The 25099-nt window shown below is 38.7% G+C and overlaps 1 protein-coding gene across 6 annotated transcripts in view; it reads right to left on the bottom strand.

The window, feature by feature from the left end:
- The window catches only part of ABCA8 (ATP binding cassette subfamily A member 8), a 69224-nt gene extending 44447 nt beyond the window's left edge, over window positions 1-24777 (bottom strand). The window contains exons 1-8 of one of the 6 annotated variants that reach the window (XM_053910424.2): window positions 24543-24777; window positions 22157-22418; window positions 21852-21949; window positions 11150-11254; window positions 9648-9852; window positions 5380-5544; window positions 1127-1230; window positions 269-495 (exon numbers count right to left, since the gene is read on the bottom strand). In XM_053910424.2, the coding sequence (XP_053766399.1) occupies window positions 269-495; window positions 1127-1230; window positions 5380-5544; window positions 9648-9852; window positions 11150-11245 (797 nt within the window). In that variant the 5' untranslated portion in view covers window positions 11246-11254; window positions 21852-21949; window positions 22157-22418; window positions 24543-24777. Of the gene's footprint in view, window positions 1-268; window positions 496-1126; window positions 1231-5379; window positions 5545-9647; window positions 9853-11149; window positions 11255-18756; window positions 19211-21851; window positions 21950-22156; window positions 22419-24542 lie in introns of those variants that run through there. The other 5 variants (XM_053910423.2, XM_045182223.3, XM_024573481.4 and 2 more) reach the window with 5 other exon arrangements.
- Between the last annotated feature and the right edge of the window lie 322 nt (window positions 24778-25099).

The raw sequence follows: 25099 nt of genomic DNA, 5'->3' as shown, positions 1-25099 counted from the left end.
ATTTCTCCTACACTCTCACCTGTGGGCTCACTGGCCATCCCCCATTACCCTTGCTTTGCAATCATCCAGAAAACACAAGCCTGATGTTCTTTCTTCAGTCAGAGATATATAATCACCCCCAGCCTTAGCTTGGTAAGCATTATAGTAAGGACAATTTATTCCAATCATAGGAAAAAGGTAGAAAATCATTGTTTCCATAATGATGCTTTAAAGAAGTCCATTTTCCCTGAATTCCTACATGTACTTACGTGTGCTACACTTTACTCACCAGAATGCTGCATTTCGAAGACCCATCATTGTCATCAAGCCCTTCATCCTTTTCCTCTCTCTTGTAACATTAATAGAGGCATAATAAACAAATGGGGAAAAGGAAACAATGCAGAAGAAAATGAAGAAATCAGTCAGTAACCCATTTTGACCAACATGGGGATGTATCTTCATATTTCTTCCAGTGACTGACATCAATTCCTCCATCACTGAGTGATTCGTTGTGACCTGAAGAAAGACATTGATACCCACGTTTGTATATTCATGGGTGACAGGCTCTGTCTTCTTTCATCATCTCTTTTCCTGTGACCACATAATGAATGGGCCCATGTGCATCTGGGGCCAGCCCACCTTTTCACTTCTGTGTTCTACCACTGGCCCACATGGAGCCTCCACTCCAGGCATCCTGAGCTACACACTGTTCCCATTATTTGCTCCGTGTTTCACCACTTCCCTACCTAACATTGCCTAATGGTTTGCTTGACGTGTCTGTGCCATTAGATATTCAGCAAACTGTTACCTCAAGCTTCAGTTTGAAATGTCATTTTAATTAGGAATGCTTAGCTTATTTACATATAAGGACATTATTAACACCTCTGTGATAACCTACTCTCCTCTTCTAATAATTTTCTCATTATAGGCCTGGCTTCTAGGCAAGGATTTCTTCTTTGAGGAGAAAATTTCTCTTCTATTTATGTATATCCTTTGTGGCACACAGAACTTAAGTAAACTCTATTGTAAAGAAACCATTGAGTAAAATGAAAAAACCAAGGCAATCAATTTATATCTTCTTTGATGAAGCTTTTGATGCCGTCAGTCCACATAGAACATGAGTTTGCATTGGACATTTTGTACTCACTTCTATAACAGCAGCATTAATGGCAGCCTGAAGAGTCACTATACCACTGTTCCAGAGTTTTGTAATTGCACACTGAATATCTCCATAGGATTCATAACAAGGAGCTTTAAGGGAAAAGAAAGCATAAGTATATGGATTGGTTCAATCCTCATTATAGGAAACAGTGGACTTTACAAGGGCCCTAAATTCCAACTGTTCTTATTTTGACTCAGGACTTGTGAAAACATAAACTGTAGTAATGAGTCTCACAGAGGGGCAGGGAGAGAACTCCTAGGAAATGCTATGCATCAAGTTATAATACACAAGCTAACTTGCTCACATTCTCTTTGTGCTTCTTCGCCAGTCAAGAATTCTGCCGAGTTCTTCTTTGATTTCGTATTGTGAAAAAAGTATTGTTATATTTTTCAAAGTTAGCAGGGTCTAATATGGAGTGAGAAAACACTACCCTAAAGTTTTTGTCTAACATTGGTTATAATGCAGGAATAATGAGCAAATGTAAGTTTGGATGAGATAATTTAGTATGCTTAAATCATGTCAATCAGAACACCTTTTGAAGATATACTTATAAAAAATAGGCCTACCAGCCCATTGAATGTTAAACCACATTAAAGAGATATCACTTAATATCATTTAATAAATGATACATGACAATATAATGAACATATATGCACCTACAATCATTATAAACACAGCTGGAATCCCCTGTGTACTGTTTGATCTTCCTGGTCCCAAGTCCCTTACCAGCTGCTTCTGTGAACTTTGTGTTCATATATATGCCTTTCAATTTTTACTGTGTATCCTTAATCTACATGTATAGTTGTTAAAAATTTTAAGCTTTATCTAAATCTGATAACTCATTATATTCATTATCCTTACTCTGCTTGTTATGTTCTATGTTATGATTTTGAAAATTTTATAAATGGCTTGTTTTTATTCTTCTTATGATTGCATAGAATCGCATTACAGGAATGTAATTCAATCTATACATTCTCCTGTTGATGAAAATTTGGTTAGTTCCCTTTTTCTTTTTACTATTACAAAAAGATAGGTGTTTCCATGAAGATCCTTATCTGTGTCTTCTTGTGAATATGTGTGTATCAGTTAGGACAGTCTACTGTATGCTTCAGTGACAAACAAGCCCCAAATCTCAATGGCTTATCACAGAAATGGTCCATTGCTCACTCAGGCTACAAAGTAAAAATAGATCTTGGGAAGAAGAGGCAGGGGTTCTCTATTCCACATCAAACTAAGGATCCCAAGATGATGGTGTGTCATCCAAGCAGTAGTTGCATCTACTGTTAGGCATAACTACCTAACTTGGTACCTAAGCTTGGCTACCTAGCTTGCAGAAGCCAGTGAAAAAAAGTGATAGAGAACTCACATCTGCTTTTCAATGTCTCGAGTCTAGGTATCTGGTACAAAACTTAATTATTCCATACCCTCAGGAAGGAGAAGAGAATAGGCTGCAAGTATTTTTTTTAAAAATCATTAATATAAGGGAAAGTTTACTTAGAAAGTTCACAGAGGTAAAAGAAGTAAGCCATAGAAGAAACAGGCTCAGAAAACAACTTACAACCAAAACAGGGGCCCTGGAGATTAGGGGTCAGGGGAGAGAGAGACAGAGAGATGGAGAGATGGAGAGACTAGAAGGCAGAGATAGAGAGAGAAACATTGACTTGTTGTTCACTTATTTATGCTTTCAATGGTTGACTCTTGTATGTGCCCTGACCGGAGATTGAACCTGCAACCTTGGTGTATCAGGATGATGCTCCAACCAGCTGAGCTACACAGCCAGGGCTCTGTGGTGTCTTTTGATAAAGAGAATTCCTTAATTTGGGTCTAGTTAAATTTATCAGTCTTTTCATTTATTGATCACATATTTTTTGTTTTGTTTAAGAAATGATTTTCTATCTCACGGTTTAAAGATATTGTCCTATACTGGCTTCCAAAAGGTTTATAGGCTTGTTTTTTTCTCATTTAATTCTTTACCTGGATTGGTTGTTTCATGTGAGATAATTTCATTTTGTTCTTTATGGAGAGACAATTTTCCTAGCACTGACCTGCAATGTCTTCTCAGTCATATGTTCATTTTCATGTTTACGTCAAAGCTTTCTTCTGCTTTATTGATCTATATGTCTATTGCTATGGCAGTAGCACACTGTCTTAATTCTTAACTTCATTCTTTTTAAAGAACATCTGGGGTATTCTGTGCCCCTTTAAGAGGTGTATTTTAGAATAACTACATCAATTTATAGGAAAAGATCTATTATGATTTTGATTGAAAGTAGAATAGGTTCCTGAAGAAGTCTGGGCAGAATTCACATCTGCAGCAGTAGGCAGAATTCTAAAAATAACCGCTTGCCCTTATATAATACCCTTTCCTTTGTGTGCGGGTACAACCTGTGAGTATGAGGGTACACCAGCCCCATGGTTAGAGTACAAGGCACAATTGACCTTAGGGAGATTATTTAAGTGGGTTAGTCTAATCACACAAGATCTTTTCTTTTTCGTTGTATTGTATTTTTTCCATTACCATTTAACTCCTTTATACCCCTTCCCCCTGCAATCACCACACTATTGTCCACTTCTGAGTCCTTTATCCTTTCCACTTGATCCCTCTACCCACTCCAACCAATAGCTCTGTATCTAGGAGTCTGTCTCTATTTCGCTTGTTAGTTTAGTTTGTTCATTTGATCTTTAAAATCAGTTTTCTCTAGCTGGTGGCAGAGGGGAAGTCAGAAAGATTTGAAGGAAGAAAGATTCAAAGCCCTTGCTGGCTTTGAAGATGGAGTAGTTCACATGCAAAAACCAGAATGTGGTCTATAATTACTGAGAAGGACCCCCACCTGGCAATCAGGAAAGACAGGAGCAACTCAGTCCCACAGTTGCAAGGAACTGAATTCTGTCAATGGCATGAATGAGCTTTGAAGTGGGTTCTTCCCAAGAGCCCTAAGATAAGAATTAGGCCTGGTCAATACTTTTATTTTAGCCTGGGAGAATGTAAGCAGAGACCCAGTCAGGCCTACCCACCTACAGAACTGTGAGCTAACCAATGAGTATTGTCGGTGATGATTTGTTACACACCAGTGGAAAACTAATACAACATCTTTGAGAGATGTCTCTAGGAGCATGGTAGATCCTTCCGTTTACTTGGGTCTGTTAAAATGAAGTTTTATACTTTTATCGTAATTCTTAGAATTTATTTCCTCCCAGGAAAATTTTAGTTGCTATTAGCACTGCTTCTTAAGGTTTCTTTTCCCTTTCTTGTGTTTTTGAGTCTATCATTTATTTTTTAACATTTTAGATATGCTTATTTTATATTCTTAGTTTTATGATTCCACTGGGAAAGATGTATCCTGCTTTGTTGGTTCTCCTGACTCTCGCTTGTGGTACTTTAACTTTTCATATTGGACTGTACATTAATATTCAAAGGTATTTGGCCTTAGTTGAGATTGTGGTTTTCTTTAGAAAATTTATAACCTCTTCTGCTAGGCACCCCACTGCCTGAGCAACCCAGGTTCACTTCCTTTGTATTTGTTGTTGGGATTTCTCAGAACAGGCAGTTGAGGTGGGTAAGAATCCCAACCTCAAGGGAAGGTGGACTGAGAGCTACAGGTTCTCCTGGGGGAGTGCGTTTTGTCATCCAAAGGCCATGATAAAACAAACAAGCTTCCTTTGCCAATAGGTATTTTCTTTCTAGTCTACTCTTTCTCCAAGTATATATATAGCCTCTCCAGGTTCTAGATTCATACAGGAATCTTCACCTCATGTAACCTCACTTGTCCTCATGTAACTATTGAAACCTAAACTTCTGGTTAGTGAGATTGGCAAAATCATAGGGCATTAATAATGAATCCTTCCGAATTTGATACCCTCTTCATGTGGGCCCCTTGGGCATTTTCTTTACTTTCATGCACATTTGCTCAAACATTTAAAGAGAAGTTTGTTCTATTTTATTCATAAACAACTTTATCTTCCTTTAACAATAATATTTTACATGTACTCCTATGTATACATGTATATGTATCTATACACATATATGTAAATATAAACACACATATATGAAACCACTATATAATATAGCATTGTATACCCCAAAATCAATGCACATTTTTGAAATGTGTTGATTGGCCTTTTGACATCACCATCACAGATAAAGATTTTAAAATTCACTGTACTAACATCTATTCCCACGAATGGCTTATGACATAGCTGAAATAGAAAGTGGTGGAATTGTATATCTAGAAAGTTACCTATATGCTCCTCATGTTCCTTCCTTGTTGAAACTCTATATCCCTGTGTGAATTTCAAGTGATATGAGAATGTACTGGTAAAGATGACTCTTACTACTGACACAAAAGAATTTTCTGTGAATTCTTCAATACTTTCTTCATCAGACAGTCCAAAGATTTCTTTACCTGCCATTACAAGAAGGATTATTATTAGTAAATTACTAGGAGACTATCTTCAGGTTTCATGTTCGATTGCTTTCACTAAAGTTCTTTATGGAAATAGAATGAATCAAATATTGACTTGGAGTAAGTCAGGCACAATAAAAGTTAAGGAGAGACATTTCTAAAATTTTATCCGGATAGTGTATAATCAGGAAGCATACATGCAAATTAGTTATTTTCATATGTTGAAATTGTTGAACCCATTTCAATTACATATAATATACCATATTAGTTTAACTATTCACAGAAGAATTAGCATAACAGTAAATCTAAAATGGTAGCATATATGTATATATTTAAATCCCAATTAAGTACTGGTTTATATTAGGTGGAAATAACTATATAATTTCATTTTTCTTTAACAACCCTCACAGTATGGTTAATATACTGGGAAAAAAGAGTAAAACCTTAAAAAATATGTCAAGTGAATATGTTGATATCACTAAAATAATCCCTCTTTTTCTTTTTCCTTTTTATCCTTTGTTTTTATTAATCCCTCTTTTTTGTTAATATCATGTTCAATGCCACACAGGTGCTTTATTAAGACTGAAAAATGAGTAGGAATACATGAAAATTTGTAGATTGGGGTGGGAATGTCAAAGATAGAAGGGGAGGGAGTGCCAGCATGTATTTTGATATAATTAACTTTTCTTTTCCCCTCAAGTCTATTCCTTAAATATGTACAATCATGAGCAAGTCACTTAATCTTTGTTATTCAATTTCCATACTTGTAAAATAAACATAACAATATCAATTATTATTAGTAAAGAATATTGATACATAATACAGATATAAATACAAAATAATACTATTATTACTACAGAATAATACTCTATTATTATAAAGTCTCTAAAAATCTAGCATATAGTAACATTTAATGAATATTTATTACCATAATTGCAATTACCTTACTTATAAAATAAAGATAACAACACATTCATTGTAAAGACAAACTCTGTGTAAAGATCTTGCACACAGTAATCATTTAATGAATATTTATCATTATAATTACATGTGGCTTTTAATGGAGGAAGTTGAGAAGCACAAGTTCATGGCATTGGGACCCTGAGGAAGACACTGTGAAACAGGGTGAGAGCAAACACATCCCAGGAGAGACTGAGTGACTAGGCCTTAGGTGGGCAGTCGGATCAGGTTAAGATCTTGAATCAGGGGTGGAACAAGTGTTTGCAGGCAAGATGCACACTGCAGACACTCAGATTTGAGTGCAAGTAGTGGTGTGAATTTTGGTGAGGTACCATGGTAAAGCTTGGGATGTCTACATCCATCCACCTGGCCTATGTGCAGGGAAGTAAGGACAGGAAGGAAAAGTCCCACATAATCTGGAACTGTGGTCACTGAAACTCTAAATGGCAAGAGCCTGAATGCAGACTATGGAGTGGGTGGACTTTTGGATACTGGATTCAGATAAGGGGTCAGAGTCCAAATGCAACATTAATGGTTACCTAGGCTAGAGTGGAATCGTGGGCAGACGTTGGCCAAAAAAAAAAAAGACACATATAACTCCCAGTGACTGGGTGGAGCAAGAGTCACAGGTTCCCCTGACAATAATACTCTTGGGTAGGGGATTATGGTGCCTAATGGTAATACTGAGTACCTTCTAGACTGTGTTTTTAAATTCGTTTTAAAAATTGAGATTTAATTTCATGAACTTCACCCTTGCACCCTGTGCAGTTTCATGGTTTTCAGCATATTCACAAAGTTGCGCAAGCAGTCGCCACTTTTAAATTATAACTCAGCTCACATTTATGGGGCAATCACCATAGATGGCCCTTTGAAGTGTGCATTTGTATTTGTAAACAACCAAAACCTGTTGTTTTATTTGCCTGACAGCCAGTCTTCCTTCTAGTAGACACTCTAAGATTCTTCCAGGATACTGCCCCTCTTCCATTCAGAAACCATGTGGTTTGGATGTAATTCCCAGAGTGACCTGGGAACCCAACCACTGAGCAATGACAATTCTTCACCCCCCTATCCAATGAGATTAATTCTTGAAGGACCAAGATGAAGACTAATCTAAAGTAGACCATTTGTTTCAATGGTATTATCTCTGAGATTATTTTGAACTGTTGGGAAAGATCTGTATTCCTTTCACTGGAGTTGTTTGTGTGGCAGAGCTTAAAACTAGAGATTCTGGAGACCAACTCTGCATCAGTTTGGGGAGAGCCAATCTGTGCGTGAAGGCAGCATGCATCACTATAGACCTGAGAAGTACAGGCATTTCTTCCTTCCTTCTTGACACTCCTTTGCCCAGCTGTGCACTGATAATTGTTTTCTTTAAGCTATACAAAAGATGTCCCTTTTCCTTAAGATAAGATGACTTGGGATTCTTTCACTCTCAACTGAAATACTCATGAAAAATATAGTATCGATAACCTTATTTTGAATACGGTGGTAGTGAGACTCAGACAAGTTGATGCCTTGTAAAACGTACTGCAGACCTAACACAGAGCTACGTTAGCCAAGGGTTCTCCGACTCTCCATCCAGTTCTCTTGCCTCCGCACTAGGCTGCTTCTCCTCAGATTTCAGGAAATTGTCACAGACATGATCTTGACAGTAAGATGCCCGTCTTAGTTTTCACTGGTAAGGACTGTAACACTGAAGGGTGAAAACTTGAAACATAAAGTTCTTTAATAGAATCTTCAACTATACTGAGACTATCTTTTTGTTAGTAATAGGTGAGGATAAAATTCCTATATTCAGATTTAAGAAGCAAAAACACTGGTTGTGTTTTGTAGAGAATAATAAGCAAATACTAGAGTCACAGTCTCATTCTAGTAACAAGGCTTCCACAGCTACAAGTCAACAAATCGTAACAGGGTGCAGCCAAGGTGGGGTGGCAAGTAGGGATTTGTAATGGGGTCCAGAACTCAGGGTGTCCAGGAAATATTTAAAATATATATGTAGGATGTCCTCACCCCACAAGTCTGAGCTGGGGGATGAGACACATGGAGCAGGGCCATTGAGAGCTGTTTTGCATAGCAATAGCTTTGCAGCTACCCCTTGGCATGGTCATTAAACATATCTATAACCTTTAACTGGTTTCATGGATATGTTAAATAGCTGTCACCAGGCTTTGAGCCAGGGGGATGGAAGTGACTTCTACCCAAGAGGTAACTGGGAGGCAACTCCCCCTGGTTACAGCATCTGTGTGAGAGCTTGGAGATGATTGGCTCCACGCCATGGGGGACCATAGGACTTTGGCAAGAGTCAGGACCACTGCAGCTTTGGGGTGCTCCCTTTTGCCACGTGGCTTAGGAAGCAGGAGAGACTTTGCCTGGAAGAAAAGGGGTGAAAGGACTGTTGCTGGTGGACCATGGGAAGGTGCCACATGGTTTTGAATTAACTGGAGATCACAGTGGTGACACAGCTGATGGTGCCGGAAACCTGAGTCATGGACTTCTACTACTTTTCCTGAGATACGGTACCCTGGACTGGGCAGAGGGAGAAGGAATAACTGTGTGCATCTGTGGGTATTCTAAAGGACTTCAGTATTTTAATGAAGACATTAAGTCATTACTCTAAGTCTGTATAACTTTTAAAAAAATAATTCCTTTCCTTTTCACCAATCTCTGGCATTGAGAGACATCTTTCCCCTGGCAGCGGGCAAGGCAAACCTAGTACAGGGTGGGGGAGGATCCCCAGAGCAAAAGATGGGGTCCTTTCAGTAATAGTATATCGTTCACCCACCCTGGGTCTGTTCTGTGACAAAATCACTAAACACCCCTACTCTTCAATGTCTCCCGGTTTGTGTACTCCATGCATCCCCAGACCCTACACAAGATCAGCAGATTTCTTTTTTGAAAGACTGTGTACTTCAAGTGGTAATCCCTTGCTTGGCAAGAAATACATTCAGTTTTGACTTCAATATTGAGTGATAGCTTCTTACTTTCAACAAAGGAAAAATATACCCACATTACATATAATCTAGAAATTGTGACAATTGACAAGGTTTATCAACTGAAATGTAAATTAAATGCATGGTTCTGCAGTCAAATGAACCAAATATTGACATCAGAGATTCCTCTTAGGTTGCTAGAAAACTCACCATTTACAAAGGAGGCTGAGGCAACTTTATTCATTATCTGTTGGGTTGTGTTGGTCATAGGTGAGTATGCAATAGCGAAATCAGATAGGTTAAATGAATCTAACCGTCCCAGGTCTATGGCAGGCCGTGAAGAAAAGTCATTAACTTCATGATTAGTAGGATATAGGTACAAAGAAAGTAGTAGGAGCAATGAGCACAACCATTCCTACACAATGCAAGAGAAAGAAAAGAAAAAGAAAACAATGGTTTCAAATGAGTCATCCACAATTTGGTCATACATTTGTTGGGTTCACTTTTCTATTTTCAATTTCAATATATCCTACATGATAAACCATTCAACATATGGACAGCACAAATTTCAGCAGTCTCTGCAACTCCAAGGAACTATTAAGAGGAATTTAAGGTTTTTGATCCACAGCACCAGTCTAAAGCATGCAACTGATCATGACAATAGGAGAGGCAACAGTGGCAAGCCGTTATAAATTATTATCAGCTGCTATCACTGTGGTGACTGCCTCAGGCTGTCCAGGAAAACCTCGTTTTATTGTGCTCTGCTTTACTGAACTTCACAGACGACACTTTTTTTTTTTTAAACAAATTGAAGGCAAGGCCTTCCACCAGCAGAAAGATTATGACTAGCTTTATTGCGATACTCACTTTATCACAGAGGTCTGGACCTGAACCTGCAGTGCCTCCAAGGTCTGCTGTATTTGATTGGATTCTGCTGAACGCGTATGTGTGACAAGAGACAGTTTCAAGGCCTTGTTCAATTAGTGGTGATATATTGGTTTTGGGCCAAGATTCTAGTATTGGAAACTCAACAGCATTGAGAAACACTGTCTTGGTTGGTTATCAATACTAGTCTCTTAAAAACTTCCAATAAGAAATCATTCTATTCCCTAAATGCATGATGGTAGGAAAAAATTCACAGTAGATATACAATAAAATTCTGACTTAGTTAAAAATGCTACTTACCTCTACCTACATGATTTGAAAAGACACCAAATTTAACCCATATTTATGTTATTTGGAATGATTAGAAGGTCTAATACTAATTTTCTTCTTGGCATTAATCACATTTCCAAATTATCTACTATTCTTAAAGAGAATGATGTACTTTTTTAAAAAGAGAAAGGTTCAAAAGAGGAAATGCCAGTTACCTATTTCAATGGGTTGATTTATTTACCATATCTTCAGAATACCAGTATCTTAACCTAAGTATCTTTGTGTGGGAACGCTAGTAAGAAGTGTGACCGTAGACTTATGAAGCGTTTATTGGATTTTCTGTTGCTGACCAGCTTCAGCGCTGTCAGACCTCAAATTACCAGTCTGTGTTCATCAAAATATCTTGAGAAAGATATGTGATGTGAGGAACAGCATTTTCTAGTGTATAAAGGTTTTTTTTTTTTTTTTGAGAGGAAATAAACAAAGCAGAGATACTTCCCAAAGAATGTACACTTCCTTATCACAAATACAAAGGGACACAGATATTGGATCCATACCATTAAGGAGTCTCTTTTCATTCTCCATTTTTTGAGAAAGTTCTTGCATAATAAGGCCCAAGTTTGTTGACACACACTTATATTTCTCTTATTCATTTTGCCCTGCTTAATAAGAAAAAAAGGGAGAAGTTTAAGTAAATGCAAAGGTCTTAATGAGAAGAAACGTTCTGCAAACACAAAAACGAGTAGCCTGGTAACCTCAGTGTTCTGAATAAGTGCTTAGCCTCTGAGTATTCCACAGTTAGCATTTCACTACTAGTGTCTGCTTCCCTTTCCCCTCCACTGTACCCCACCAGTTTTTTTTGTTGTTGTTGTTACACACGGTGCCAGTTACCATTGGCTCTCAGCTCCAAATTCTCCCTTGAATTCGGAGCCTGCTCTACGAAGATGGATCTGGGTCCTGTAGATATTTTACTTCGCCAGCTGGCACGATGTAAATTTGTCAGGAGAGGGAACTGGGAGACGTCAGGAAGGAGATATCTCCTTACTGGTATCAGAGTGGGTCCTTTGCCTGGTACCTAGAGAATGTATTTTTCCCCTTGCTGCTCAGACTAAATGATTCTCTTCAGTGCAAAGTGCCTGGAGAGTGCAGGTTTCACTGTGTGTTTTCTCTAGCTTTTGAGTCAAGGAGAAGTCACCTTTTCTGACCATAATGGCATGAAACTATAAGTCAACAACAGGAAGAAAGCTGGAAGATTTACAAATATGTGGAAACTAAAAAACACACTTCTGAACAACCAGTGGGTCAAAGAAGACCTCAAAAAGGCAATCAAGTGGCATCTTGAAACAAATGAAAATGCAAACACAGCACACCAAACCTACGGATGCTGCGAAAGGAAGTATAAAAAGGAAGTGCAGTGATAAGTGTTTATGTTAAAAAAAATTGTCAAATAAATAACCTAACTTTATACCTTGAGAAACTAGAAAAGAAAAAAATAAGGCCAAAGTTAGTAGAAGAAAGGAAATAACAAATATTAGAATGAAATAAATGAAATGAAGACCAGAAAAGCAACAGAAAATATCAAGAAAACTAAGAGCTGTTTTTTTTTAAAAGGACAAACAAGGTTGACAAACCTTTAACTAGACTAAAAAAAAAGAGAGAAAAGACACAAATATCGGTACATAAAATGAGAAATGAGAGAGGAGACATTACCACTGGTATCAGAAATATGATCGTAAGGGGTTATTATGAACAACCATATGCTAACAAATTGTACAACCTGGAAGAAAGGGATAAATTTCTAGGAACATACAACCTACTAAGACTGAATCATGAAAAAATAGAAAATACAAACAGACCAATAATGAATGAAGTGATTGAATTAATAACCAAAAACCTCCCAACAAAGAAAAACCCAGGACCAGGTGGCTTCACACTGGTGAATTCTACCAAAAACTGAAAGAAGAATTAATGCCAGTCTTTCTCAAACTCTTCTAAAAAAATCAAGGGGAGGAGACACTCTCAGACTTATTCTATGAGGTCAGCATTACCCTTATGCCAAAGCCAGATAACAACCCTGCAAGAAGAGGAAACTACAAACCAATATCCCTGATGAATATATATGCAACATTACCAACAAAATATTAGCCAACTGAATTCAATCACACATTAAAAGGATTATACACTATGATCAAGTGGGATTTACCCCTGAGATGCAAGGATGGTTGGTTCAACATAACGAAAATCAGTGTTATATACCATGTGAATAATAAAAATCATATGATCACGTGATCATATGATCAAATGCAGAAAAAGCATTTGACAAAATACAACCCTTTCATGATAGAAAATCCTCAAGAAGTTAAGTATAGAAGGAACATACATCAACATAATAAAGACTATATACAACAAACCCACAGCGACCATCATGGTCAATGGTGAAAGGTTGCAAGCTTTTTCTCTAAGATCAGGAGCAAAACAAGGGTGCCCACTTCTGACCATCCTTATTCAACACAGTGGCCCCAACTGGTCACCTCGACTTGTGTCCCACACCCTTTGTCTGGTAACTTTGGAGTTCCTTCCATAAAGGTGGAAGGCAACTTTGACCAGTGGAAAGAGGTAGGCGTGAGGATGTTCCATCTCTGAGCCTAGACCTTATGAGGTTTTGAGTGTGCCTGCTTCTTTCTGTGGCTCTTCCACTGCTATGAGAGCTCACTGGGCTCTGGAGGATGAAAGGTACATGAAATAGCTGTGTCATCCCAGTCACCCCAGGGTAGTGTCATCCACATCAGAGGACAGAGAGCCAAGCCCACAGGGGGAGGGCAAGCCTGTGCAAGATCAGCAGAACCCCTTTCAAATCACCCCAGGCATCCCAGCTATAGATGCTCGTTGTTGTATGTTATTTACTGCTTTTATTTTTACACAATGCAACATAAATGTCACTATAGACCACAAGTATGGATAGACTCAGGATTGCCTATTGATGTTTCTTTGGTTTTAATAACTGTTTACTTTCAAATTCTAACTTAATCATGTTGTGGTCAGAGGAACGATATACTACTCTGTGAGACAGAAATTCCTTGAGACGTTCTTGGTAGTACAGCCCATTTTAATATTTGGAAATAGTCCATGTGTGCTTGAAAATGTATATCACCTTGTAGGTTGTTTTGTATGAGCTATTCCATTATTTAAATTTTTTTCTTCACATCTTCAGCACCCTTTTCTTATGTTATATTTATGAGAGCAATCATTTCATAACAGAATTCTATTAAATTTTCCATTCTGGTATAGGTCTGCCAATTTCATATTCTACCTCTGTTAGGTTTTAGATTGTGCATTTAAAAGCTAAGTTGTGAATAAAACATTGTTTTATTGCAGGGACATGAGGTTTCTTCAGCTTAAAATGCCCTAATGTAGCACTATTCATTCTTTTATTTTTAACTTTCTGCTGAATTTTTAAATGATTAATGTATAGAAAATTCATAGTTACTATAGTTTTAGAAATTCAAACTGATAGATACTATGTTTTTAGAAGTGAGTTTAATCATGTACAAATTCTGTTTTTGAGCATCTTTCACTGTGTTTCAGTCTCATGTTAAACCTGCTTTTTCTTTGCTTCTAGGTTTGTCTACATTCTTACCTTCTATTGAACTTTATCAAGTTTTCTTCCCCTGTCCTTTTTTTCCTTCCTGTCCCAAAGATATAGCAATATTTATATTTATATTAAAAAATTTTAATCGTGACTCTTAAATTCAGGACTTTCCTAGGGAACTACCTTTTCTTTTTAACAAAAACTTACCCATTCATAAAAACAAAGACTTTCTAGATATTTTACTTCTGCTGAAATTTAATCCTGAGCATCCTTGTTATTACTGAAATTTGGTTCAATCTTTAATTTAAAGGATACATAAATTGCATATTTTTTACCATGTATGTAGTTAATTAAATTTGCCAATAGATTATGTAGGCTCCTATGGGGAGGTTGTCATGTATTTAAGCTTGGGCTTGAGATGGAGGGTGGCCTTGGATAGCCTTTAGCTGGATTAAACACCCAGGGCCCTGCCTTGTGTGAAAGCTAGTTCATTGTAAGAACATTCCATGCACTCTACCTGAAATTGTCTGTGGAGGGCAGTGTTATTCCTCTGTAACCACTAAAAGAATATACATATTTTTTTATACCAGGAGTACAGTGGCAGACCACAACCTGGTACAAGCAGCAAGTCACACAGTTTTAGCATATTCGACCTTAAGCAAATGTCATATACATGTGTGTCTCTGTGTGTTGGAGGAGTTGTGGTGGTGAGGATTAGGTAGGGGAATTTGTACACACATTTTTTCTATGCCAAGGGCACAAAACACCTCCCTAAAAGATGTCTTAGTGCATACCAACAATACCACATCTTTCCATAGCCGTAATCAAGCACTATTACACAATATGATTTGCTGAGCCTGTTCTGAAAACTGTGGGACTTGTGTGCTTGCAAAGATCTTCACTGCAAGAGGAAACACTGCATCTAAGTTGACCTATAGAAAATAAAGAGATTCTGGAATGATCACAAGTTTTCTGGGAGGCATGCCAGGTGACTTGGAAGAATGGGTCAGGACTTTTGAGCAGGGAGCAGCCTCTCCACTCTGAATCTGGCTCTTCAGTTCTGAATTTGGAACAAGCAGTCTCCCCCGTCTATGTGCATACCATGTGAGCCAGGGATAGAAACCACGTGGTTGCTGTGAATTCCTCCTTCATGGTAATGAGTGGGTGTGCCCCTGCCTGAAGCTCTCCTTCCATTCATGAACAAGATGATGCTCATATTTCCTAGAGACAAAGCTCAGGAAATGGGTAGGTCCAGAAGCCAGTTCCAATGGGAAGCATATTAGCCAGGACAGCCTCAAAGAGCACTGTCTGAGGAAGAACCCACACACAGCTGCTTCATGAGGCCAAGAGTGAAGTCTAGCAGAAGCAGACTGAGGAAAGAGCTTAGGAAGCTCATGGAAAGACAACTGGAGGGAGGAAGAGTTTCCAAGAAAAAAAAAAAACTCTTAGGTTAGGGTGTCTAGTAAGAGGGGGCTGAGGATCCCCATAGATTGCTCCTAGTGCAGAGAATTCAGAGTAGTCACTTTTAAGGGGACTGTGGAGGGCTGTGCAGGTGCGTACACTGATCAAGCAGATGATCTCCTGTCTGTAAAGTCAGCCACAGCCCAGGGTAGCATGAAAATGTCCATCGGGCTCCACCCCCTTAGGTTTTCCATTGGGAATCAGCATTGCCTACTCTGCTTTCCCTGAATTCACAGGACGTTCTGTAGTTTATCAAAAGGCTAACAACCACATGAATTCCTTTTTATAACTGTAATGACTCTGATTATTATCCTGCCATATGGCTGTTAAATTCAGAACAAAATGTTTATACTGTAGGAGCATGAATGTTCTGTTTACTGGGAAGCAAGGTGTATCTCAAATAACATTGTGATAAGGAAAAGCAACATATTTACATTCTGACTCAATACATGATGTGAAGAGTTAAAAAAAAAAAACCCTGAGGACTTTCGGTCAAGATGGCAGCATAGGCAGACATGGCTCACTTCTTCATAAACCACATTAAAATTACAACTAAAATATAGAACAACCATCAGAACTCAGAACTGTCAGAAATTGAGCTGAATGGAAGACTGACAACTACGGAATTAAAGAGATCACATCTATCCAGACTGAGCCAGCAAGCTGGTGCCATATCCGAGGCTCCATTATCCTGGCTAACATGGGTTCATCCACCATGAAGATCCCCAGAGACTCTGCTCCACACAGCTTAGGGGCCCCCCCAACTGCTTTTCCATATGAATGGCTGGTCTTGGCTTATGCTTCACAACCTCCTAAATCCTATCAAACAACCAACAACTAGCTGCAGCCAGCCTAGTTCACAACTTGTATTTGTCTGGGAATCTCCAAGCCCAGCACAAGTAGCAGCCATCTCAGATGGCTTTATAGCTCATGCAAGGCGCCCCAGGCAAAACACAGGTGGGGCTGACTTAGGCCTGCACCACCTGGGAAACCCCAGGACCAGTGGACCCAGCGGACAGCTGTAGACCATGTTGGAGAACCACCACCCAGACCCTGCAGAGCTGATCCTCCACAGAGGGCAGAGAGTGGTGGTCAGTGGTCACAGTCAGTCCTTACAGCTGACTGACCTGGGTAAATCCCTCCCATTGATCTGCCAACAGCAACCAAGGCTCAACTACAAGACGAGGGTATACTAAGCTCACACAAAGGGCACACCTCGAGTACCCAGCTTGAGTGATAGAAGAAGCTGTGCCACTGGACCCTACAGGACACCTACTACATTAGGTTACACTACCAAGACAGGGAGACATAGCAGCTCTACCTAATACATAGAAACAAACACAGGAAGACTACCAAAATGAGGAAACAAAGAAATATGGTCCAAATGAAAGAAGAGATCAAAACTCCAGAAAAAGCCGTAAATGAAAGGGAGGTAAGTAACCTATCAGATGCAGAGTTCAAAACACTGGTTATAAGGATGCTCAAGAAACTTAGTGAGAACTTCAACAGCATAAAAAAGATCCAGTCAGAAACAAAGGACACACTAATTGAAATAAAGAATAATTTACAGGAAAACAATAGCAGAGTGAATGAAGCTGAGAACCAAATCAATGATTTGGAAAACAAGGAAGCAAAAAAAGCAATCAGAACAACAAGAAGAAAAAAGAATTAAAAAAAAACAAGAATAGTAGACGCGACCTCTGGGATAACTTCAAGCATTCTGACATTCACACCATAGGGGTGTCAGAAGAAGAAGAGAAAGAGCAAGAAGTTGGAAATCTATTTGAAAAATAGTGAAAGAAAACTTCCCTAGTTTCATGAAGGAAATAGACATGTAAATCCAGGAAGCACAGAGATCTCAAACAATACTTATATAAAGAGGCCCACTCCAAGACACATCAAAATTAAAATGACAAAGGTTAAAGATAAAGAGAGAATCTTAAGAGCAGCAAGAGAAAGGAAGTTAGTTACCTACAGGGGAGTTCCCATAGGAGTGTCAGCTGATTTCTCAAAAGAAACTTTGCAAGCTAGAGGAAATTGGCAAGAAATATTGAAAGTCACAAAAAGCAGGGAACTACTCCAAGAGTGCACTATCCAGTAAAACTATCATTTAGAATCGAAGGGCAGATAAAGAGCTTCCCAGACAAGAAAAAACTAAAGGAGTTCATCATCACCAAACCATTATTATATGAAATATTAAAGGGACTTATTTAAGAAAAAGAAGAAGATCAAAACTATGAAGAATAAAATGGCAAAATATACCTATCAGCAATTGTATCTAAAAATCAAACTAAGCAAACGAGAAGAACAGAGACAGAATTGTGGATGCAGAGAACTTTTTGATGGTTGCCAGACGGGAGTGCAGTGGGGGAGAATGGGTGAGGAGCTGGGGAGATAAAGTACAAATAGGTAGTTACAGAATAGCCATGGGGATGTACAGTATGGTATAAGAACTAGAGCAGCCAAAGAACTTATATGCATGACCCATGGACAGGGACAATGGTGTGGAGATTGCCTGAGGGAGTGGGGGGTGCTGGGTAGAGGGGGGCAAATAGGGAAAAATCAGGACAACTATAATGATATAATCAGTAAAATATTAATTTTTAAAAAATCCTGAAAAGCATCTTTCATTTCTAAAATTCTTAGAGGCTGAGAGTCAGAGATGGGGACAATAAACACATGTATTTCTATAAGTGATTTTGGTAAACAGTCTCAAAGTTAGAAAAATTTTATCCAGAATGCCCCCAAGTTGTTGTGCAAAAAAGTAAAGGACTCCAAAGCAATGCAGGTTTGGAAGTTCATTCTCAACATTCTTAGTTCTTTGCAACCTACTAGCAAATTTCAGCTTATTCCTACACTCAGTTTCTGGCTTAAAACTGCATAACAGTTGCATAATTTTTTAAACTTATGTTTTAAATCAATGCTTTCATCTTTATAATATTAAATACCAGATGTCCAAAAAATACCCAAATAGTCCATTAATTTGCAAATTAGTTTTTCCACAGATGGTTGGCATTCAATTCCTAAAAGTTTATTCCTAATTTCGTGGTAGGAAAAAGGAAAAAGAAAAAGAAACTCCAACCCAAACAAAACAGAAAAAGTCAATGAACTTACCTTGAAAAAATTTGAAGCATGTAACCTAGAAACACATTTTATCCACTGGTCCCCTTATTTAGAAGAAAACGCTTCCCGTTTTTTCCTGGTCTCTACTGCATCTCTAGAATTTGCTTTAACTGTTTTGACTTCTGCTTTCAGAAGAGTTTATGATCTCAATTCTGTACACCATGCCAAAAAATCACATTCACGTGATTACCCTTGGACTATTTGTCTCCTTCTTTTTTTTAATTGAATAATCATATTTACTAATAAATCTAGGAATCCAAAACTTCTATCTTCATTGTCATCGTTTCAGCTGAGCTAATACAAGCATGAGAGTTTCAGAATAAACATATTTTTACTAAGTTGCAGACCAAAGAAAAAGTTAAAAACATTTTGAAAGTGTATGTTCCCAACAGAGTATCCTACTTAAAAATCAACACTATCTCACAGGTAATATTCATTCTATGTGCTCAGAAAGCAATAATTTTATGTCACTTTTTTGTTAGAACTCGCCTCTGTCTTTGATAGTGATCTCTTGTTAGACAATTCTGATTGCACAATAACTCCCCTTTGTTCCACTTTCCATGAGCTACTGACCCCACAGAAGAGATAGGAAGCATGCTTCTTATTTGAGCTCAATTTAACACTTTAAGATCTAATGAAGGATTTTGAACAAAACCAAAAATCCAGCAAATTACTTAGTTAAGTATGCAATCACTTCGAGACAGAAATGGCATCATGGAATAGTTAATTAAAAACCAGACAAACTATTTCATGCTTGTACAGAGATTAAAGGTTCATCTGCCCTGGCTGGCATGGCTCAGTGGGTTGAGTGCCAGCTTGGGAACTGAAAGGTCGCTGGTTCAATTCCCAGTCTGGCCACATGCCTGGGTTGCGGGCCAGGTGCCCAGTTGGGGGCGTGTGACAGGCAATTGATTGATGTTTCTCTCAAACATTGATGTTTCTCTTTCTTCCCCCTTTCTCCCCTCTCTAAAAAAATTAATAATACCTTTCAAAAAGGTAATAATCTATTCTGTAATTAATACTTTGTTTTATTAATTTTTTTCAACATGGCTTTAAAATCATTTTGCTAATGAAAACTGGTATATCCACTGTATAGTAGGAAGTGACATGAAGGGGAACTGACCCAGAATTGCAGTCCTACCCCTTCTACGCTCACTCATGGACCAAGTGGCCCAACAGTGCCTCGTCACCATCTCAAATTCCCCACACCCACCCCTTGCAACAGCAAACTGCCAGCCACCACCCGGGAATGGATTTTCAGTTTTGTCGCTTAAATCCATTATCTTGTTTCCTGACTATCTTGCCAAACTGGTTTCCCTCCACGTACATTTCTGAGACGCAGGCAACAGGTCTATACTGTTTGTATAAATAGACAGTTGGGTCTTACAGTGGAAGAGGAGGACCAAAAGCCAATAGTCTCCTTTCTTTATTTTTATTTTTTTCTGTTCAGTGTATTGCCTAAACTCTCTGTAATCCCCAGGAGGTTGTCTCACCCCACCGCGGTTCTTTGCAGTTCAAAGAGTGCCCATGTGGTGGCATCGTACAGCAGCTGGCCAGCAATTGCAAGGCAAAAGACTAGCAGTTTGGGAAAGAAAATGAGAGCGCAGCACGTTCAATGGAAAGTTTGACCTTTGCCTACCTTGCCAATCAGAAAACACAGTAACAGTTAACATCGTCTCTAGAGTGTATCCACAGGTACTATGAGGGCTGGGCTCTGGGAGTTGATATTTCGAGTGAGAGTGGGTGGTGGGTGGGTGAAGCCCTGTAGTTCAGTTTCGGAAGACTTCCATCAGTCTAACCAGAGTTGTGGAAATAGGAAAGTCTCCACCCATGCCTCAAATTATCTGTCTACCCATAAAGTCCAGAACTTCATGTTTAAATGTGAGTCATTTGGTCACTGGTTTACTGGGTAAGGTTAATCTAGAAATAACTGTTCAGACAAGCGTGGTGAGTAGCCAGGGATAAAAGGCGCGTGTGTCTTTTCATTGATATGGAGCCAGTTCCTGCGGAGTGGTGGCATTTATACCTGGTTCCCTGCCCGTAACATCGTATAAAGAGCAACTGTATCAAAATTTGAAGCACTGCCTTTAAACCATGAGAAAGGAAAGAGTTTTATCACAGAAAAGCTCTTCTCTATACAGAGCTCCAAACTGCCTTATTGATATCATCACCTTGGGGAATCAGGGTTTTTCATTCCTGTTTCTCATTTTCATTCAGTTTCAAACATTTTCTAACCTCCCTCGAGACTTACTCTTTGACCCAGTCATTGTGTAGAAACATGTTGCTTCATTTCTAAGTGCCTGGAAATTTTCCTGTTATCTGTAGGTTATCGATTTTTACTTTAATTCTATTATGGTCAGAACATTTATTTTGTTTGTCAAATTTGTTAGGACTTGTGTTATGACCCAAGATAGGATCTATTCTGGTGAATATTCCAAATGCACTTGAAAAGGGATACATTCTGCTATTGAGTGAGGGGAGTATTATATTAATGTCTGTTAGATCTAGTTGGCTGATGTTCAGTTTTACTGTGTTTTTGTTGTTTTTTCTGTCTACTAGTTCTATTGATTACTGAGAGAGGAATATTGAAGATTTTAACAAAAATTAGAGGTTTTTCTTTTTCCTTTCAGATCTAACAGATTTTGTTTCATGTAATTGGAAGCTATGGTATTGGGCACATACACAGTTAGGACTGAAATGTCTCCTTGGCGAATTGGCCTTTTTGTCATTATGTAATGTCCATCTTTATTCCTGGTAACTTTCTGTGCTCTGAAGTCTATTTTGTCTGGTGTTAATATAAGGGTAGACCCTAAAAAACAGAATTATCATTTGAAGGTGAATCCCTTGTAGTACAGGCTTCCCCCATTAGGTGAGTATTCTAGGAACCCATCTGTACCAGTGTACCAGCTGGCATGGTTGTGAGAGGTTGTGCTCGGCTTCAGTGGATTTTTTTTGAAGACTCTTTCAACCCGTTTGCCCATTTCATGATGGGTGGTTTACAAGTGCACCTGCCCACACTGCGCGGAGTGTTCAGCAGTTTTTGACCAAAAACGGCATGACCCCTACGTCCCACCTTCCTTACTCACCTGATCTCACCCTGAGCAACTTTGTTTGGTTTGAAAGAAGTCCTCAAAGGGAAACATTTTGCTGATGTGAAAGAGGTGGAACAAAAACAGCAGAAGCACTAAAAGACATCAAAACTGATGAGTTCAGAAACTGTTCTGAGCAGTGGAGAAAAGGTCTCGATAGGGGTATTGCATCAGAGGGAGAGCACTTTGAAGGTGACCGAAGTTTAACCATGCAAGAATAAATACACAAATTTTTATAAATTAATTCCATTTTTTGGGTCCCCCCTTGTATATCCGTTCCCCACTAGCTTTGATCAACTCACCAGATGACTTGTCTGTCATTTCAATATTCTTTGCTATAATCAAATTTCCAGTGGTCCCGTTAATCAGAACGTGCTATAGTTCCTTTGCTTCGATTCTTTGTTTTCATATGCATAAATGATTTACAGATGGTTGAGCCACTTAGTTCTTAGTACCGTGTCCTTTTGCAAATATTCACAGACCCATGAACTTCAAACGGAAGTTGGTTTCTGACTTGGGATAGATGTAGCAGATTATATCGGATCAATGTTTCTACCACAACAACTACAAAAAAGCCAGGTAAATTTCTCATTAAAAACCATGGAAGCCAATGGAGCTACATCTCTACAGTAAAGAAATTAGTTCATTTTGATTTCTAATCAAGAAACTATCTACCAAAAATTGAAGACAAAATAAACACTTTTCAGAAAAACAAAAACTGGCTGAGAGAATTTGGCACATTGCAAAATATAAATTGTTAAGGATACATAATGTCAGCCCTAGAGTAGCAGTAAAAATAATAAATACACACATAGAGAAGTACATAAATAAATAAAACTAATATGCCAATAGTATAAAGTGGAATACCAAAGGTATAAAATGGAACCTTTAATCCAACCATTTTGATAATTAAACAAAATACGCAATAATCAAAACACTGCAACTATAAGAGATTCTCAGACTTAATTTTAAAAGTGTGACATAAACATATGCTGTCAACAAAAAGAAAGCCTACTTTATTTATTTTATTTTATGTTTATTTATTTTGTTTGTTGATTTTAAGAGAAGAAGGGAGGGAGGCTAGGGGGAGGGGCAGAGAGAGAGAGAGAGAAATTTGTTTCTCACCATTTACACCTTCATTGGTTGATTCTTGTATGTGCCCTGACCAGTGATCGAACCTGCACCCTTGGTGTATCTGGATGGGGTTCCAACCAACTGAGCTACCTGACTGACCAGGGCAAAAGAAAGCCCACTTTAAATTTAAAGATTGAAAGATGAAAACTAAAGCAATGGGAAAAGATATACCATGGAAACGGGAAAGCTGGAGGGCTAAATTAATATGATACAAACTATGACAGGAATTGTTGCCAGAGATAAGGAAGAATATTCCTTGATAACATAGGGATTAATTCATTAAAAGACGTAAAAAGACATAATTCATTAAAAAGACGCAAAAGACATAAAAACTTGTTTCTACCCAGTGGCCATGCTGAGCTCTCGCTTAACTGTTAAGGAGTAGTTACATTTACACAGTCCTAAAAATTACATTCAGCCTTTGAAGGCAACTGAGAGGCTGATGTGGCCCCCGTTGAAAATGAGTTTGACACCCCTGGTCTATGGAGTTGCCTGCTTCAGTCTGAAGCTACATTCTCCTTCTGGGGGTCATTAACCTTTGCCCCACCTTAGGTTGTGTGTGTATTATGGTTGAACTCTTTCTCTGCTTTGAAAATTCACATTAAGACTTCTATCTGGAGGGAAGTTGTGATTGCAATTCTCTTGGCTGGAGAACGCCGAATGCAAAATTAGCTTTTGAAAATGTTCCAGTGCTGATTAGGTTACCTAAAAACCACGTCAATCCAGAGGCCCAGAACCCCGAGTAGAGGTAACAGGTTTTCCTCTGACTAAGCTGTTTACTTCCACACTATGCAAAGACAGGAGGGGTTTGTTGTTGTTGTTGTTTGTTTTTGTGGCAGTTTTTTTGTAAAGATACTGTTTTATATTTTGAAACCAGCCACTTTTTTCAGCGGCCTAGAAGACAACATGTTAAAATATTAGAATCCTTCTGTAAGACGCCTCTTTATAATATGATAGAGTCAGCCCACCAAGCACAGCTGGGGGGCAATAAAAAGGCAATTTGGCCAAGAGTAATCCACGTTGAAATGCTGATTCAGGTCAGCTAATCAGGGTAAGAACATTTTGAAAGGCAAAGTCTGGATTCCTTTCTGCTTCCCATGTTACATTATCCTTCCCTATTTTTTAAAAAAAAATTCTCAGGATAATGCTCAAGATAAAATACAGGAAATCCCTTTGCCTAGCTTTCCCTTCCTCCCCCAACATCACCCTGACACCCTGCTTGGCCTCAGGGTAGTAAGATTACCAAGCCATTGGTTTAAAGACACATTGTTCTAACCCAACAGGGGTGATTCAGACAATGTGGGAGATGTTTTCCATTGTCACACTCAGGTGCAATTGCTACTACACTGCTGAAAGTCTACTACACACAGGACAGCTCCTCCTTCTTCCTCCCACCCCCAACAAGAAATTATCCAACACGAAATACCAATTGTGCCAATGTTGAGAAACTCATATCCATTATAAGAGTAAATAAACCTAGTATCATTAAAATTACATATTCATAATCACTGCCATGTTTTCATTCATCTAGCCCTTTGAATAAATTATTCTTACCTTCTACTTTAAACACTGCCAGCATGTACTCAATGTACATTTTGTATATCCAAATTAGGCCATCTTTGGAAGCTGAAGTTCCAGAGGGATATTTCAGCTCCCGGTGGGTAAGGGGTAGGGAGGGTTACCCCTGAGACATGTGGGATCTAAACCCCGAGCTTAGCTACCCAGCCTACAGCAACAGAGCCTGAAAGGAACCCAGGTAATATCCGGCTGTGAAAAGCAGCAGGGTTTCTTTCTACCACGGAGAAACAGCTGGAGACACAGAGAGTTTCTTAAAGGGCCAACACTCAAAATTTCGTTGGTAGCTGGTAGAGGAAGGGCTCTGGTAGAGGGGAAGCAGAGTGAACTAGAGACCTTTGAGGAGAGTCTGGGCTGGTGGCTTAGAGGGGAGAACTGAAGGAACAGCTACAAGGATCCCTGTGCTGAGTCAGCCACCATAATGCAGAAGCCATCTTTCTCAGGCAGAGTACATCTCTCCAAATGGCAGCAGCCTGCGGGGAAGCCCCACCTGCAGGAATTACTCTGCCCCACCCTGTGTAGTGCTTAAACCTGGT

The sequence above is a fragment of the Desmodus rotundus genome, chromosome 9, assembly GCF_022682495.2.
Source record: "Desmodus rotundus isolate HL8 chromosome 9, HLdesRot8A.1, whole genome shotgun sequence".
Classification (NCBI taxonomy): Eukaryota; Metazoa; Chordata; class Mammalia; order Chiroptera; family Phyllostomidae; genus Desmodus; species Desmodus rotundus.
Note: the sequence above shows the minus strand (reverse complement) of the source record. Positions and strands in the feature narration are given on the sequence as shown.